Raw genomic sequence first — 18418 nt, 5'->3', positions numbered from 1 at the left:
GCCGTGTTCAGTCTGTCCTTCTAATGTGCCGACTCCATTGCCCAGATCAGAAACCACTCGCAGGAGCTCCCGGTTCTCTTCCCTCTTAGAGCATCGGAATCAGTCACATTTATGTCAGAATGATCCACATACATGATGTCCTTAATAATGATAATTGTGTCAGAACACAACTAATTTTTAAATACGTCTATTTCTAAACACTCCACAAACTAAAAAAACCACTCAGCGTGTCACGAGTCTCTCAGACTTTGCTACTTAGGTGCTCCAAGTGCCTACACATCAGATGCACGAAAGGATCGTTGAAGTCTAGATCCCAATGTTTGCCCACTCAGGTCCTTCTGCCGTGTGACCTCCTGAGCCAGACACTTGCCTGCTGCCTTCAAATGGCCACCTTGCTCATTTTTCTTGCAGAGAGCACCACAGGGCCGCCCCAGATGCCGAGTGACCCCACGTGGATTTGGTTGGTAAATGCCAAGGGAGCATGAACAATTTTATACCCAAATTAGCTGTTAAAAAACAAAGAACAGATTTTTCTGTAGCAGAAAATTCGCATTTCCTTTTGCTCTTTGAACCAGTGTTTCCATTCTAATTCATCTATCACTTTTCCCCAGATGTAGGCTATCTCATGATTGGAAGCCTCACATTTGTTTCTGCAGAGACCATCCCAGGTGGGGAGCCTCCAACACAGCCCTGGCCAGGTGGCTGCCCCCCGCCTACGAAGACGGCATCAGCGAGGCCAGGGGGTGGAACCCCCACGTCCTGTACAACGGCTTTCCACTGCCCCCCGTATGTAGCTCACAGCGCTGTGTCCCCACGATGCTCCCCGGCCACCCGCCACCTCGGAGGAAGCCAGCCTGCTCAGGGCAGTGGGCTCGGAGAGTCCCCGTCCACCCTCACGACCCCTGTGCTCCAGGGCACAGAGAGATCCCAGTCACCAGCCAGGGAGCACAACAAGGCAGATTTAAGTTAAAGTTCCTCTAACTCTCTGCTCGTCACCTCATTTCAGTATTTGAAAGAAATCCTCTATGCATGGGCAGAGGAGGGGGTGTATTCAAAGGTTCTTAAAGTTACGTAATTCATTCATTCATGCAAAACCATGGATGGTTGCCGCTTTACTCCCAGAGGCAAGTTATTTGCTAAGCAAACTCATATCCAATCCACTGATCAATTTGGTTAAAAAAATGGATATTTGACCCTCCGTTTGACTACTTGCTTCCATGAACAAACCAGTCTGCTTGGTCCCGTCCTATATGTGACAGTGGAATTCTCCAGAAACATAAAAGGGACGCCCTGTTTAGTGTGAGAAGTCAGGATGTGACCATGCCAGCTTGGGGACCGCCACCCCGTCCCCAGGCTCCCCTACGGAAACCAACAGCTTCCCTGGGAGGTCTTCCGTTGGCTGACAGGCAGGAGGACAGGAGCCGCCTGGTGTCAGAGCCTCACCGTGGGCTCCCTGCGGTTGGCACAGGCCCCTCTGGGTGTGCTAACCCGTACTTTTCTGCAGGTCACTTGCAGCCTCCATTCAGCTGCCTGGGTAATGAGGTAATAACACCTTTCCTGTCCTGCACTAGCTACCAGACCTATCAGCGCCCTGAGGCTTTCTGAACTCTCAGTGTTAAGGGCAACCCCGCCAGAATTATACAGCTACTCAGGTCAGAGCTCAGGTACCTTTAATGGGATGTATTAGTTTCCTGCTGCTGCTGTAACAAGTTAGCACAATTTTAGTGGCTTAAACTACGCAAAGTTACCAGAAGTCTGACATGGGTCTCACTGGCCTCCAATCCAGGTGTGGGCTGGGCTTCGTTCCTCCTGGAGGCTGGGGTCTGCTTCTTGGCCCCCTGGCTTCCAGGGACACTGCCTCCTTGGCTCTTGCCCCCCCAAAGCTGCATCCCCTCTGCCTACAGTCAGGAGAAGCTCTCCGATTTTAAGAACCATGTGATTGCGTGGGATCCACTTGGAAACCCAGGGTAGCCCCCTGTCTTGAGGTCCTTACAGTAATCACATCCACAAAGGTGTCAAGGCCTGGGGAACAGCCCTCCGTGGCCCTGTCCTCTGAGTCATGACCTCTGTCACACCAATGGCTAGTTGTGTAATAAATTACCTAATTTAATCCCCACAATGATCCTGAACTATCAACATTTCATACTCACATGCAGATAATGAAACTAAGACTCAGGGCAGTTAACGAAGGCCCCCCAATCACCGCAAACCAATGCATTATGCTGAAGGCAGCCTGGATGTGTCCACCCACCCTAATGCCACAGACTCGAACTTCTGAGCGCCAGCCATCCGTGAATGGGCGCAGCCTCCTGTCCTGTGAACGAGCACGGCCCTACGACCCTCAGGGTCCCCCAGTGTCCTCTTTCTCTGCCGATGGCCTTCCCACATGACAAGCTGGTCTCTTTCACCCAGGTCCGGGAGGTGACAAGGCAAGTTATTCGAGTTTCCAACGAGGCCGTCACGGAAGATGACCAATATTCTGATCTCCTGATGGTGTGGGGCCAATATATTGATCACGACATCGCGTTCACCCCTCAGAGCACCAGGAAAGTTGCATCTGAGGGAGAAGCTGACTGCCAGTTGACCTGCAAAAACCAAGACCCGTGTTTTCCCATACAGGTACAAGTTTAAACTCCTTCACATTGCTTACAAAAGTAATAGATGTCGTTTAAAAAATCAAACAGAAGTCTAAAATGAAAGGTCAAAACCTTTGGATGCGGCCAGAAATTGCCTGTGCGTGTATGTACATAACGTGTCCTTATGTGCGTACAGGAGCCTCACGCACAGCTCGTGTGTCGCACCATGTGCGTTGCTCCCAACTTGGTGTGGGTCTCCGAGCAGTAGTTATAGTTCTCCCCGTGTCATTAAGTGGACAGAAACGTGATTGTTTTCAGACTTCGACAGTCCTGCAGTACGCGTCATAACTTACTAACGATTAGCTTCTTCATGAGCATTTAGGTGGTTTTAAGCTTTGTTGTTTTAAAATGCTGTCACAAATAACAAAGCGGGCGCACACCTGGACATAGAGCCTGGGGCACGCATGCACACCTAGCGGGCACATCGGCAGGGCTAACGGTACAGAGCTGGGGGAGCACAGAATGCGCCCACAGACACTGCAAATCTGGTCTCTGTAAATATTGTGCTAATTTCCTCTCTTACTAGCAAGGGAAGAGACAGTGCAGGTAAGGGTTTCATCACTTCTCTTTGGAAAACATCCTCAAAGGTCGGGGGTAGGGGGAGCACTTTCTACCCAAAAGCAGACTGTCTGGGCCATGTCCCCTAGGTACCACACACCTTCCTGGAGCAGCCACTCTGGGCCACGCTGTGCCCGAGCTTGGTGGGAGGTCCCGATAAGAGAACCAGAAGTTAGGACCCTTTGGGCGTCTGCAGAGGAGGCCCCAACAGGCCAGGCATCTAAACAAAACAGACCAAAAGGAAAGATTGTGGAGAAGGGGTGAAAGGGCACCATGGGGCCTGCACCAATCACACCTAAGGAAACTCCAGCCTCCTCCGAATGTCCTGACCCTGGCAGGAAGGCGGAGCTGGAGGGGGGCAAGTGGGCGGGGCAGGAGACAGAAGTGGGCGGGGCAGACAGCGGCGCCGGTGTCCTAGGGTCCCGGCTCGCCTAGAGCTTTCAGGGTGTCTGCAGAGGCCCAGTGACCCGGTCTCCCCTTTGCCGGCAGCTACCCACCAACGGCTCGGGGACCTCAGGCCGGTCCTGTTTGCCATTTTACCGCTCCTCCGCGGCCTGTGGCACCGGTATCCAAGGCGCCTTCTTCGGCAACCTGACCTCGGCGAACCCGCGACAGCAGATGAACGGGCTGACCTCTTTCCTGGACGCGTCCACCGTGTACGGCAGCTCCCCAGCCTTGGAGAAGCAGCTGCGCAACTGGACCAGTGCGGAGGGGCTGCTCCGGGTCAACACGCGCCACTGGGACGCCGGCCGCGCCTACCTGCCCTTCGCGCGGCCACCTGGCCCCACGGGCTGCGCGCCCGAGCCCGGCACCCGCGGGACGGCCCAGGCGCCTTGCTTCCTGGCCGGGGACGGCCGTGCCAGCGAGGTCCCCGCCCTGACGGCCTTGCACACACTGTGGCTGCGGGAGCACAACCGCCTGGCCGTGGCGCTCAAGGCCCTCAACGCGCACTGGAGCGCGGACACCGCCTACCAGGAGGCGCGCAAGGTGGTGGGCGCCTTGCACCAGGTGTGAGAGGTCACTGGGACGCCCTGTGCTAGTGTGGGCGACGGGAGCTGGGCGGGAGGCGGGGAGCACGGGAGCCCCGAGGTTCAGGAGTAGAGCTCCGGAAGGAGCTGCGTGCTTGTGTAAGCGGGGGGAGCCCCGTGGTGCGGGGAGGGGTGGGGGGTAGAGGGCGGGAGCCCCCTGGTGCAGGGGGCGGGGTAAGAGCGCGGGAGCCCGGTGCTGTGGGGGTGGTGCTGGAGGGTGGAGCCGGTCGTGGGAACCTGATGCCCACGCTTACACGGACCCGCGGGCGGTGGAGGGGAGCTCACCTCGGAGTCACGTTGACGATTCACAGAGGGGAACACGCGGTCGGCGAAATAAAAGAAGTGATAACCACGTAGGGCCTGTGAAGGGGCGTTTAGGCAGATTTGGAGGACGGCGATGTAATGTGACCCGGAAACCCGCCACCGTCTTCTGGCAAAGTCAAACAGCTCGTCAGACACGCTCTGACCTTGAACAAAGTGGCCTCCGATGCAGGCGATGCAGGCGCATCCGTTCTCAGACAGGGTCCCGTCGGGGGCGTCCCGCCCCCCGCTCTGCCATGGCGCGTGTCCCCTTGTTTTCTGTGTCGTGTCGTGTCTGTGCCCCTTCCCCGAACGCACGCTCCGCGGGGACAGACGGTGTGTTTCCCAGCTGTCCCGTGTGAGCAGGGGTCCAGGTCCAAGGGCAAGAACGAAGCAGAGCCCCGCCCATCACCCCGGAGCCCCTCCCTGCGGCTGCCCAGGACTTTACAACATTTCTGAGGCTCACATTTCACTTTCAAAGTTCCTTCTGTGTTTTCTTTGGTCAATAGCTTCTCTTTGGGGTTTTTGCAAATGCCTTGGAAACCTTAAAATAACGATAGGTTGCATTGAAAGAGTTGGTAAAACCCTTGCAGGGGCATGGGCTGCGTCCTGGGGGCCCCTCAGCCCGCGGACAGACAGCCCTGGGGGGGGGGGGGGCGCGTCCCCTGCCCCAGGTCGAGGAAGGGGCTCCCACGAGGGGAACCCACAGGTGTAGGACAAAAACCTTGTGGAGAAGTCACTTTGAGGCCTTACTGCAGGGCAGGGCGAGCTGAGACCTGGTCCAGTCAGGGGGCTGCACCTGTCTCTCCGCTGGGTCCCGTGATCCTGAAGGGCACCTGGGGAGGGTCACAGGCCGCGTCAGTCCTGTCCCCTTAGACAGAGCGATGCATCTTCCAGCTCGGGACCAAATTAGGACGAGGCCTCGTTTACAAAACCCACACGCGGGTTCGGCTCCCGTGGCGACCCCTGCCGACCCCTTGCCTTCCTGCTTCTGTTACAACCAACCAACCGCCTGACAGACACAATTCGGGGGGGGAGGAGCGACAGGGTGTTTCTCTCGGCCTAATTTTAACCGGCGAGGACCCTTCAATCCCACGTAGCCCTCGGCTTGCGCGCCATTTCCTTCCCGCTTCCGGGCGGGGAGTCCAGCAGCGCCCAGACCCTCTCTGTAAGTAACGTGTCTGCCACGGGGACACCACACCGCACACCCAGCACAGAAAACCACGGCTGGTTCCTGCTCTCACGGAAACTCCACGAAAGAGGTTCTCCAGATAGGGAAGCCGGTCCAGAGAGGCCCCCGGCCCTCCCAGAGTAGCGCAACTGAGAAGGAGGAGGTGGGATTCGAACTCCCGGCTCTGAATCCTGAGCCTCTGGTCTCAGGTTCCGCAAAACGCCTGGACTTCTGACTTGCGCTCTGAGTTCAGGCGTCGCCGGAGTGCCCACGGGTGAAGCGCGGTGCAGTGCCACAGCCCCGGTGTCTGCGTGGTGTGCAGCCACGTTTTGTGTGGCCTTCCCTGCGGGGTGTCGGGGGTGTCGCTGACACGCGCCCCGTCCCGTAAATGCCAGAGCTGTGAGGTCGCTACTCGCATCCGTTCAGCTGGTTGCCTGTTCCCTTGCCTGGATGGCACGTCCCTCCTGGAACACCTCTGCCCCCGGGCATGTGCAGGAGGAAGTCCTCCCCTGTCTCTGGACGTGGCCCCGGTCTGGCCCCCGGGCCCTGCTGAGGCGCCCCGCTCAGAAGCTCCTGTTTTCCCTTCTCCGTAGATCATCACCATGCGAGACTACATCCCCAAAGTCCTGGGCCCCGAGGCCTTCCAGCAGCACGTGGGCCCCTATGAGGGCTATGACCCCACCGTGGACCCCACCGTGTCCAACGTGTTTTCCACGGCCGCCTTCCGCTTCGGCCATGCCACGGTGCACCCGCTGGTGCGGCGGCTGGACGCCAGCTTCCGGGAGCACCCCGCGCTCCCCCCGCTGCGGCTGCAGGACGCCTTCTTCAGCCCCTGGAGGGTCCTCAAGGAAGGTGCGCCCCCTCCCGCAGGCTCCCCGGCACAAGCGCCCACAAACCCGTGGTGACGGCAGGCTTTCCGCTCCCAGCACATTTGGCCGAATTCTGTGTGGTTATCGGCCTTTACGGGGAAAGTCAACACCTAGAAGCTTTTTAAAGGCTCGACCGCTCATCAGAAAACCTCCTCCCGGATTCTGAAGCTCTTCAGAGTCCGCAGGGTGGCCACCTGAGGTGCAGCCCCCCTCCACCTAGTGTTTCAAAGCTCGTGTAGAAACCTCGTTAGCACACGTTCGTTACAAGTAACACCGTCCTCACTGGTGCACAACGTGAGAACGTCAGGACTGCGGGTTCCTTCTCTGGGTCCCCTTTGGGCCTGCAGCCTGCCCCCTACGCTCACCAGTCAGTCCCCTGGGGGGCCCGGCCAGGTGCCGACCCACCCACACGGCAGAACCCAAGCAGCTCTGGGAAGCCCTCGGAGTCACGTGGAGGGAATTCGAGAACCTGAAGGGCTCATCCATTAAGAGCAAGCAGAGCTGGCCGTTGGAGACGCTGTGGTTTTCCCAGGACTCGTGAGACAACCTTGGCCTCTTCCGTGATATTTTCCAGGCGGTTTGGACCCCCTCGTGAGGGGCCTTCTCTCGAGACCGGCCAAGCTGCAGGTACAGGACCAGCTGATGAACGAGGAGCTGACAGAGAGGCTGTTCGTGCTGGGGAGCTCGGGCATGCTGGACCTGGCGTCCATCAACCTGCAGCGGGGCCGGGACCACGGCCTGCCAGGTCTGCCTGCTCCCGGCTCCTCCCCGGGCTCCTCCCCGGACTCTCCTTGGTCTCCTCCCCGGGCTCCTCGTTGGGCTCCTCCCCGGGCTCCTCCCCCGACTCTCCTTGGGCTCCTCCCTGGGCTCCTCCTTGGGCTCACCTCCTCAGACTCACTTCCCCGGGCTCCTCCCTGGACTCTCCTTGGGCTCCTCCCCGGGCTCCTCCTTGGGCTCCTCCCCCGACTCTCCTTGGGCTCCTCCCTGGGTTCCTCCTTGGGCTCACCTCCCCAGACTCACTTCCCCGGGCTCCTCCCCGGACTCTCCTTGGGCTCCTCCCCGGGCTCCTCCTTGGGCTCACCTCCCCAGACTCACTTCCCCGGGCTCCTCCCTGGCTCACCTCCCACCTGGGCCTGTCTTCTCAGAAGTAAATGCATCGCCAACCTTTGTCCAGTCTCTAAGAAATGGGCCTTCCAAGCACCCTCGTTCATCCACTGGGAGCTCATGCAGCTTGCTCAGAGGACAGGCCCCGCAGGGCGTCCGGGGCCTCCCAGTGGGGCAGGAGCAGGGGGTTTAAAAAGAGGAAAAGGGAGATGGTCTGGCCTCCCAGCAGCCCACACGAGGCACAGCTCCAGGGGAGTCAGAGGCGGCTGTCCTGCCCGCCCCTCCCTGTCACCGTCCCAATCAGCACACAGCCTTCTGCTGCCTCCAGGCCGTCTCACCCCAGCAGTCTGATTCCCTGGCCACTGTGTGGGTGGGAACCCTCTCCCCGGGAGGCTCTTAGCTCCCCACCCCCACCTGCCGTGCCCACTCAGGCCCCATCACCCTTACCTGTCCTAACCCTCGCCGCCCCAGCCCTGAGACCCTCTGGGATGCTCTCCGTGGCCTTTCCTCTGGGGCGCCCATAGTTGGGCTGTCTGGCCAGCCTTTGGTAGCCACCCGAGGCCCCTGCCGCCTGCCATCCAGTCTCTGTGTGCAGACACGACTCCCCTGGTGCCTGGGGAGCCCCTCTGGGTCAGGGGCCACGCCTGACGTGTCCCCTCTCTGCGTGTGTTGGGGACTCCCAGACCGGCCGTGGGAAACCAGGCCAGCCTGCTCAGAGCCCCCCCCCACGTGTCCCCTCTTACCTCCCCCTCAAAGGCCCGGGAGGTGAGCTACGATCGCGGTAAAACGTGGCATCTGGGGTCTGGCATTTTGTGCCTCCCACTGGGTTTATGAACCAGCCCTTCAGGGAGGCCCCGACGTCGGTGCCAGAACGTCCCGGCACGTTGGGTAGTGGGGTGGGTTCTCTGTAGCCAGGCGTCCTGGACGGGACGGGCGAGCCGTGGCTGCGGTGAGGCAGGCGGGTCGGACGCTACAGCCCCTCCCCCTGCAGGCTACAACGCGTGGAGGCGGTTCTGCGGCCTGCCTGCACTGGAGACCCGCGCCCACCTGCGCACGGCCACTGCCAACGCCAGCATTGCGGGCCGGATGATGGACCTGTATGGTCACCCGGACAACATCGACGTCTGGCTGGGTGGCTTGGCGGAGACCTTCCTCCCCCGGGCGCGCACGGGGCCGCTGTTCGCCTGCCTCATCGGGAGACAGATGAAGGCCCTGAGGGACGGAGACCGGTGGGTGCACCCGACCGGGCCCTCGTGCGGGAGGCGACCCCGGGTCACCCCAGACGGGGCTCGTGCAGGCCAGCACCCTGTGAGCTGCTGCGGACGCGTCCCAACCGCCCGGCCTCACCTGTGAGCAGGTGTCGCGTGGAGAGCGCGTGTTTCTGGCGCCAGAAGCCCGCTGTGGGGTGTTCTCTGACAGGTCTGCCCAGTGGGGCAGACGGACGCTAACCCGGGCCTGAGGCCCAGGCCCGAGAGGGCGCCCTCTGAAGGCTCAGCCTCGGCCCGGGCCCCGCGAGGACCCTGAGGGTCCTGGCTCTGGGCCCGGCATGGCGGGCGTGAGAAGTCTGGAAGCATGCGGACCGCAACGGCCGCCCGGTCCCAGGCCCTCTCCTCTCGCGCAGGTTCTGGTGGGAGAGCAGCGGGGTGTTCACGGAGGCCCAGCGGCGCCAGCTGGCCAGGCATTCCCTGTCCCGGGTCATCTGTGACAACACGGGTCTCCCCAGCGTGCCCCCTGACGCCTTCCTGGTCGGAAGATTCCCGAGGGACTTTGAGTCGTGCGAGAACATTCCAGGCCTGAACCTGGACGCGTGGAGGGAGGTCCTTCCTCAAGGTGACGTAAAGCCCTTCTTAACTTCTGTCGTGGCACATGCATTATTTGCAAGGACGGGGGAGGTGGGCGCCCCACACGTGAGCTGCACATGGGACCCTCGAGTCGGGGTGGGCAGGCGGACAGGTGAGCTCATGGGCCTCGGGGGCACAGGTGTCCGCTGGGCCTCAGTGGTGCCGTCTGCAGAGCTCTGCCCAGTGCCAAGAAGCTGCATGGCCCGCTGGGCTGTGGCAGAAATGTCTCTGGCTGGAAGGCGGGAGGTGAGGGGGGTCAGGGGGGTGAGGGAGTGAGAAGGAGGCAGGAGGTGAGAGCCCTGAGAGGCGCCAGGGGGCAGGAAGGCTGGGTAGGCCTCCCAGGGAGGGGTTGATGCAGGAGGAAGGTGCGGGCACAGCGTCCTGGACGCCATTGCTGTGTCTGGTGACCAGGGAGCAGCGTGTCGGGGGGCAGCAGAGCCTGGGGGGGGACCTGGTCCGGAGCCGGTGTCCTGAGGCAGGTGGGGTTGGCTCTGAAGCCAGTGCTCCTGGTCGTGCGCGGCTGGACCAACCCGCGGGACGTGGGGTCCGAGTGGCGGGCGGAGGCGGGGCGGAGCCGGCAGTGAGCGCTGAGGGCACCCGCCTTCCGTCCCTGTGCAGGTGACGCGTGTGGCCTCCAGGGCGGAGTGGACAACGGGGACTGGGCGCTGTGCGGCGAGCCCGGGCAGCGCGTGCTGGTGTTTTCCTGCCACCATGGGTTTCGGCTGCACGGCCCAGAGCAGGTGGCCTGCTCCCCCCGGGGCGGGCGCTTCCAGCCCCCCGTGTGCAGAGGTGAGTGCTCCTCAGCCCCCGCTTCACCCCCAAATCTGTGCCCGTCAGACTGGGAGTAAGTGCAAGTGTGGCTCCTGAAAAGGCGCCTCTGAGCGTAACGACCCTCCCGGGTGGCGGGGAAATAAAGCGTCTCCTGGGTGGGGGTGCCCTCGTGGACCGCTGTCTAGATGTGTCACGACCGTCACGTCGGCACGCAGGTATTAGGGACAAGTCAGTGACTCACAGGAGAAGGTTCTAGAGCCACATTCTCGAGTGAAACTTGAAGGAGGGAGGTGCTTCCTCTCGGAACGCCCTGGGACACACTTGTCGCCCGGCTTGCGCACCTGGGCATGTGGGCGCCCCCAGGTCACCTCCCATCCGTTCGTCCAGCCTGGCTGCTGGCAGCGGTGCGGGGGGAGGGGCGCGAGCGCAGGTGAGGGTCCCCCAGCGGCCCTGCCCCTGCGGAGGAGCGGGCAGAATGGCCGTCTGCAGCAGATCCCTGTGTGTGGGTCCCTGAGGCCGGGGACTCCTGGTGACCGCAGGCCCGCTGGCTGAGAAGTGACCCACAAACCGTGCGTGCACCCCACTGGGCCGCGGCAGCCGGGGAAGCGATGCCGGAGGCACGCAGGCTCCGCTCATCGGCCCACGACCTTGGCCACGACTGCCCCTGGGAGGAGCCTGGCGGCAGGCAGGGAGCCGCGCGCGGGCTGCTTGTTAGGAGCTGCTGACGGCCCAGCGGGCACAGGGGTGCAGCCACGCAGGAGTTTCAGTTCAGGAAGAGGAAAGCATTCTGGAGGTGGATGGAGGCCGCGAGAGCGAGCTTACGGCCACGGAAATGCTCAGCTAGAAGTGGTTCACGTTGCGGACGTTTTGTCTCGGTGACGAAGATGCGGTTCCGGTCTCGGAGGCCAGCGGTGTCTTGTCCCCAAGGGCTGCGGTGGTCACACAAGAGAGACTGACGGAGACCGTGAGCGCCAAGGCCGGGCTGCAGTGCGGTCCTGTGCACCTGCTTGGCGAGGGCCGGGGTCTGGGAGGGGTCGGGGTCCCCGGAGGGGCCCGGTGGCTGGCCCCAGAGTCGTGTCCAGGGAGAGCCCTGAGGAGCAGTCGCCAGAACAGGAGCAACCAGGTGAGACCCTGCCGGCTCGGGGGAGCGTATCGCCAGGCCCAGGGCTGGACCGGAAAACCCCCGTGCCCAGATTTGCATGAGCAGGAGGTGAGCGGCGAGGCTGGAGGACACCCCGCGCCTCATCCGACATGGTCGGGGGAAGCCAGAGCTTTGTCCTCGAGGTTCACAGGAACCCACGGTGCCATGGGTTACACCCTTTTTGCCTAAATACCTAGACGTTTTACGTGTGGATTCCAGCAGATTTTAGCCCTCGTGACCCCAGAGCTCTATTCCTGACGTCCCGTCTCACACCCATCGGGTGTTTCTTCTTCCTTAATCAGCCGTCTGCCCGGCACATGCCTGGCTCATGCTGACCACTAGCAGTGAACGTCACTCGGTTCTGAACCCCGGTGGGGTGAACCCGGCAGCCTTCGGGGGGCGTGGCCCCCCGCGTGGACACAATTCCTGGCTCACGGTCCCCCCCCCGCCCCCCCCCGGGCGCCCAGAGCTCCCGAGTCTGGACCTACCTGCCCGGATACCAAGACCCTGTCGGGCGGGGCGGCTCTGAGAAGCCTGCTCCCGGTCTAATGATCCTGCCCCCCGCTGGCCCGCGCCCCCGCTCACCCTGCCTGGGCCACCTCAGTAGCTTTGTCATCTGCCCCCAAACCAAGGGCTTCTGTGACTCCGCGTTGGCAGAGGCGACCTGACCGAGGGGGGTCATCCGTGTCCGTGGCTTCTCCGTTCCGGTTAGTCACAGGCACAGCGAAAGCACAGGCAGATGCCCAGCGTTACCAACATAGCGGGTCCAGAGCCGGTGGGTTGGATTTTGGTGGATCCACACCGGGAACTCTGGTGCTGAATAAATTAGCAGTGTGTCCACTGACGTGAGATACTGTCCGCAGATTCACCAGGTGAGATGCACATCACGGAGCAGCTGCACAGTGGGAACCCGCTTGGGGCGAGAGGAGCCTGTTTGTAAATACTTCCAATGCCTTCGTGAAGACGACGACTCATTAATCTCGGTTTCAAACTTGGCACCGTGAGACCGGACGAGGAAGGAGAGGGTGTTAACCTCTTATTTACACGACCTGTGTTTTGTCCTCCTGCGTTAACGATTAAGCTATAATATCTTTAAACAAATTCTGGAAAACTTGACGCGGTGCAGCCAGCGGTATAAATGTGCTATTTCTGTACGTGGTGTTTTTCACCTGATCTGTGCCCTGCACTGTGAGTTTCTAAGTCAAGGAAAAACAGCCTTTGAACACAGTGCAGAGAGTGCTTTTCCTCGTGGGGTGAACTGATGTGAAGGTCAGAGCCACCTCTGTCCTCGGTGAACCACGGCGGCCACGGCTGCAGGGAGGAAAGAAAGGCTTTCCTGAGGATGTGGTGCCCGGGTCAGACGAGACACGCACTCTCCTCGTCACTCAGCCCTACATTTCCACCAGCCCATCCACACGAAAGGCTGGTGGAAAAAGCGAACCTAGAAATTAACTGCAATGAGGCTCTCGTGAGGGCTTCGAAGTCGGGAATCAAAGTGGATAAAACGCGGGGTGTCTGTGGCCCTTTGCTCTGTTGTTGCCCAGAGGGTGTGTGATCCATGAATACAAACGGTGGCTCCTGTGTCTACTGGACAGGGAGCCCCGGGTCAGCACCCTGAGCTCGGGAGGGGGAGACGCACCTGGGCAGGTAACGGTCCAGGAATCTAGGACTAGGCAAAGCCTAACCAGTGTGGGTCTGTCCCACGCGTTCCGTGGCTTCCCCGGGGCAGGGGGAGCAGAAGGTGCGGGTCCCCAACCTGGGCAAGCATGTCCCTCGAGACACACCGCAGCCCTGACCCCTGGCCCCTTGGATGTGCATAATTACACCCGTTTACACGTGGGAAGAGCCCAGCTGGGGGGAGCCCACACCTCGATCTCCGTGTCAGGAACAACCCCGCCCCGCACGCCCACCACACGGCCTGGTCGTGCTGGGCAGCGTGGTCACAGAGTGGCCGACCGGCTCTTGAGCTGACCTCACAGGCCGACGAGAAGAGAGCAGGTGCTCCCACAGAGGCTCCCCCGAGAGGGACACGCCCCACAGGGCACTGGGGGTTCTCGTATTCTCTAGGCAGCAGTCTGGGGGGCCTGCATTGCGCCCAGGGTGAGGACCGGAGCTGGGGAGGGGACGGCGCCTGACCTCCGTGTGCTTTTGTGCAGACGTGAACGAGTGTGAAGACGTGGCACAGCCCCCCTGCCACCCGTCCGCCCGGTGCCGGAACACCAAGGGCAGCTTCCGGTGTGAGTGCGCAGACCCGTACGTGCTGGGGGAGGACGGAACGACGTGCGTGGGTGAGTCCACCCTCCGCCTGCGTCCTGAGCGCGTCTGCAGTGCGCCTTCCAGAGGCCCGCAGGGTCATCCTCCTAGATGCGTGTCCCGTGGCGTCCTGTGTGTGCTCCCTGTGCCGCGTCCGTGACTCTGGGTGGGAGCGGGGACCAGCCGGTTCCGACCCCAGCTTGGCTGCGGGAAAGACACGACACTCGTGAAGGGCGAGGTAGCGTGGGGGCACCGCCCCGTCCTCTCCGGCACTGGGGACACCTTCCTGTCCTCTCCAGTGTGGGGGCACCGTCCCTCCTCTCCCGGGAGCTTCCGCTGTGAGGCTGGCACCACGTTTCATTCTCCGTACGGAACAGAGAGGTCCAGTGACTTGCTGGGGGTCACACAGCCACTCGGTTGCAGATCCAGGTTCCTAACTTGGCGCCTCGCCCCCGTGAAGGAGAATCTGCAGGGACAGATTTTGTTCGGGTGGGGGTGGGGCACCAGGCCGACGGAGCCCAACTGCAAACACGCCAGGGCAGCCGGAGACCCGAAGCCGGCCACACAGCGCGGGCTGGTGGGGGGGGGGGGGGGGGGGGGGGGGGGGGGGAAGCAGCCTGAGGGCGTGGTCAGGCTGGGGGATCCCTGCAGAAGCGGCGAGTGTGGGGGGCAGGAGGGGCCCCTCGCTCCAGACAGACTCCAGGCGGCACCCTTGTCCCCGAATGCATGCAGCAGGCACCGCCCGGGCGCCCACATGAGGCGCAGGGATGGCGGGGTGGCGGGACCCTGACGTCCCCGGCTTGTGAGGGGTCAGAGTCCTGTAGGGGAGCAAGGCACGAACCCACAGCCTCACAAGCCGCGAAGAGCCCGCCTTCGTGGTAAGTGCCACAAAGGGGCGCGTGACGTGCAGGTATGTCCGTGAGGACGCCGGCCCGCCCAGGGCTTCAGGGAGCGTCTCTGTCACAGCGGGGCGCAGGCGGAGGTGAGGGGTGGAAAAGCACTTCGGTGCCAAGGCCCTGGGGCAGGCCCGCGGGGATGATTGGGAGGAGGGGGGACAGGAGAGGCGGCGAGAGCAACGCGGAGCAGGCCCTTGTCCCCTATGTCCCTGTGTCGGGGGGCGGGGCGCCTCCTCACACCTGCGCCGCAGGAGACGGCTGCCGTGGGCCAGGCCGAGGTGGCGGCAGGACGTGGGTGTTGCGACCAGAGGTGGACGCGAGGGACAGGGATGTGCGGGGAGCCTAGGGCGCTCCGCAGGCGGGCGGTGCAGGGGCCCGGCCAGCTTTGGGACCAAGGCGCCCATCCTGGCGCCCGTGTGTTCGCTGAGAGCGGCGGGCGCGCTCACGGTTTCCGGTCATGAGGGCCGACTGAGGGGCTGAGTGCGGCGGGCGGGTCGAGGCCCCGTGGACGGTTCTGAGAGGCTGTGACTCGAAGGGCCCCCCGGACAGGAGCCAGTCCCGCCCCCACACGCCGCCCGTGCAGAGCGCTGGTCGCGCGTGCCGGGCGACCGCGTGGTCCCGCCGGGGAGCCTCGCCGGGCCCGGAAGCGGCAGGCGGGGCGTCAGCTGCTGGAGGGCGTCAGGGGCAGGTGCAGGGAAAATCCAGTCCCTGCGCTCTGGGGCCCCGGCGCCCCGCTTTCAAGGCGAGGGGGGCCCCCCACGGGAGACACCCCCGTCTCGCCACCCTGAGGGATCTCCGTCCCTGACAGCCACATCCACGAGCACCGTGGCAGGTCTTACTGTGGCACGGGCACCGGGCCTGGGCGCCGCCCACGGGGACGCGTCCCGCTGCTGTCGTGGCCGGGTGTGTGTGTGTGCGCCCACGTGACCCGCTGTGGCTGCCTCCAGCACGCTAGGAGCTGTCTGCTCCGGACGCCCCCCCACCAGCCTCTCCGAGCGATCCTGTCCCAGAGGGTGGGCTCTCAGGCGGGAGGACCCCACGTGCACACGTGTTCGGCGAGGCGGGGGCCTGGTGTTGGGAAAGACGGACTCTCGCCTGGGTCACTCGGCGTTGTCATCCCGTCCTGGGTGGGTGGGGACAGAGTGCTGATGCCCGTCTGCCGGAGGCTCCCCCCTCGCCTCCCTGTGGCGCGGCCCCCCCCCTCCCTGCGCCACACCCACTGCCCACTGGTGTCCACGACCACGTACAGGCTGAGAGACCCTAGGTGCCACGGGAAAGCTGGGCCACCGGGCACGCTCACGTTGTGGGCAAAGGGCCCTTGTGTTGGTGCGTTTTGTGCACGATTGTTAATGGCCACACGTGTGTGCGGGCTTTCCCCGAATCAGGGTAGGTGAGAGGAGACCCCGCGGCAGCCGCACGGATCCTGGGATGGCGTCTGGAACCCAGTCGTGCTCAGCCAGCTCCGGGGTTGCTTGGCTCGGAGCCCTGGGACGGGGCCCTGTGCTCGCTTGCTTGGTGGCCCGGACATCCAACACACACGGGCTGGGCCGGACCGCAGACCTGTCACCCGTCCCGGGGGCTGAGTCGGGGATCCGGGTGTGGGCAGGGCCGTCCCCGGCGGGCCCGTGGGTGGCATCTCCTCCCGGGTCCTCACCTGGTTCCCTGTGCTGGCTGCATCCTGATGTCCCTTCCTCACAGGACGCCCATCAACGGGATTGGGGCCGGCCTCACGACCTCGTTCGACCTCAGTTACCTCTTTAGGCCCATCTGCGTGCAGCCGCGCTGAGGCTGGGGACAGTGGCAAGGCCGGGTGGACATCAGGCAGGTGGGGTGGGGCCCCTCCCACACAGGAGCTGGCTCGATGCAGGGTGACAGGCCACAGACCGCGGTGGAGGCGTCTGGGAAGTCTGTTCTTGGCCATTTTAGAAAAATCAGTGGGATCGAAGAGTCACAGGTCCCATGTGTCTGCTTGGCCGGCACTGAGCCCAGCAGACCTGGGATGACCCACACGTAGGCACAGGACCTGCTCCCACACAGGAGCCGCAGAGACGCCCGCGCCCTCTCCCCCTGTCAGGCTCGTCCTGGGCAGGTGGTGAGACCCGGGAGGCGACGGGTCTGGAGAGGCCACCTGTTCTCTCCCCACTTCTGGGATGGGGAGGTGGAAGTCAGGTGTGGGCCGGGCACTTCCCGAGTCCCGTCACCGAGCCCTGCACGTCCCCGGCGACTCCTTGCAGCCCCCCCTCACCCCCGTCCAGCCACGGCCCCTTCCGGTCCGCACCCATCAGCCCTGCTCAGTTTCTTTGCAGAATGAACAGCCAGCCCGTAGCTGGGCCGCCTGCTGTGTCGGGGCCCCACGGCTCCCCCTCGGGGCTCCGACCATGGAACGGAGCTCGGCCTCCACCTGCTTCTGCGAGAAGGGGCGCCGAGGGCTCGAGCTCGTGGCGTCACGTTGCACCTCCCCCCACCCGCCCGCTCGGCCCCTCTGTGAGCGCAGCACCAGCACGCGGGGTCCCCAGCACCTCTCCACGGGGCTCACGCGGCTCTGCCTGTCGGTCCTGGCGGGAGGGCCTGTTTCCTGGAAAAGGGCAGGCGCCCCTGCGCTCTCCCCAGCTCTCCCTGCACCTCACATCGGGGGGAGCCCGTCGGTGCAAATGGCTGCTTCGGGCAGATTTGTGCCCCCAGGGGCACCACGCCGTCGCGAGCAGAGGCGGGCCCCCTCGGGACCAGGGTGGGCTCGGGCTCCCGGGCACACCGGCCACACGCTCGGCAGGCCGGCTCGCTAACCCCCTCCTTCTCCTCAGACTCCGGGAGGCTCCCCAAGGCGTCCTGGGTCTCCGTGGCGCTGGGTGCCCTGCTCGTCGGCGGCCTGGCAGGCCTCACCTGGACGGTGGTTTGCAGGTGGTAAGTCCCCGCTCTTCCGCCGCAGGGAGGCCATTTCCTCCCCGCGGGCAAGGCTGCTGTGTTTCAGGGGCCAGGGTAGAGGGTCAGTGCCCCAAGCCCTTCCGTCCCCAGAGCTGTTCTGTACAAAGCATTAGACTTCCTGGTTCTTGATGACGCTTCAAACAAGGAAAGCGGGACAATGGCCCTCACGCCCCGGAGTCAGGTGTCTGTGGGCGGAGACCCCGGGGATGGGGTTCTGGGAATGTTACAAGGTTGCAGGATGCTCTCTCAGGAGCCAAGATTCGCCCCCCCCCCCCCCCCCCCCCCCGCCCCTGGTTTCTCAGAGAACAAGGGTCCTGTCTTCAGCCACATCCGCCACTCCAGGGCCGACTCCTGGGCAGTTGGGAATTGGGAAGTTGGACTTTTACGCCGAACCTGGCAGCGTGGTGGGGCCTCAGAGGCAGATCTGGGCGTCTGTGCGGCGGACGGGTCCGCGCCCCTGAGCCGCTCTCACCAGCAGCTCTCAGGAGTCAAGCTCAGACTCTTGCTGAAGTTTCTCACGTGCATAAAATGCACGAAGCCGTTGCTCGTGCCGTCTGGCTGCCCCTCCACACCCGCGTCTGCCGCACCTCGTCCACCACTGCTTCCTGTGGTCTGTCCCTCCTGCCGCTCGCCCCACGGCCCCGAGGCCTCGCCCCACGGCCCCCGCGGCTCCCGCGTTGCTCTGCGTCTCTCCCGTCTTCCAGCGATTCGGTGACCTCCACGCGTCGGCGCCTCCGTGGCTCCCGCCACGTCCCAACACGTTCAGAGACGCCTGCCCCTGACCTGAAGAGGGACATCTCCCCGTGTTCCTACACCCTGCAGAAGCAGGTTTTAAACAGCCAAACCTCATAGCCACGGCAGACAGGTGTCACCGTTGTGAGGCCACTGCTGTGCTCCACGGGTGTCACCGACCAAGGCCAGCCACAGC

General features: G+C 63.2%; 1 protein-coding gene across 1 annotated transcript in view; it reads left to right on the top strand.

The window, feature by feature from the left end:
• TPO (thyroid peroxidase) overlaps positions 1-18418 on the top strand; it is a 45421-nt gene that overhangs the window by 21603 nt on the left and 5400 nt on the right. Inside the window, exons 6-15 of the mRNA XM_047845108.1 lie at positions 657-786; positions 2413-2619; positions 3684-4202; positions 6287-6545; positions 7137-7307; positions 8658-8895; positions 9288-9496; positions 10126-10296; positions 13576-13707; positions 17370-17469. Of these exons, the coding sequence (XP_047701064.1) occupies positions 657-786; positions 2413-2619; positions 3684-4202; positions 6287-6545; positions 7137-7307; positions 8658-8895; positions 9288-9496; positions 10126-10296; positions 13576-13707; positions 17370-17469 (2136 nt within the window). The remainder of the gene's footprint in view (positions 1-656; positions 787-2412; positions 2620-3683; positions 4203-6286; positions 6546-7136; positions 7308-8657; positions 8896-9287; positions 9497-10125; positions 10297-13575; positions 13708-17369; positions 17470-18418) is intronic.

This window comes from Prionailurus viverrinus, unplaced genomic scaffold (assembly GCF_022837055.1).
Source record: "Prionailurus viverrinus isolate Anna unplaced genomic scaffold, UM_Priviv_1.0 scaffold_33, whole genome shotgun sequence".
NCBI classification, from domain to species: Eukaryota; Metazoa; Chordata; class Mammalia; order Carnivora; family Felidae; genus Prionailurus; species Prionailurus viverrinus.
The sequence above is the reverse complement of the archived record's forward strand: the minus strand, read 5'-3'. Positions and strand labels throughout refer to the sequence as shown.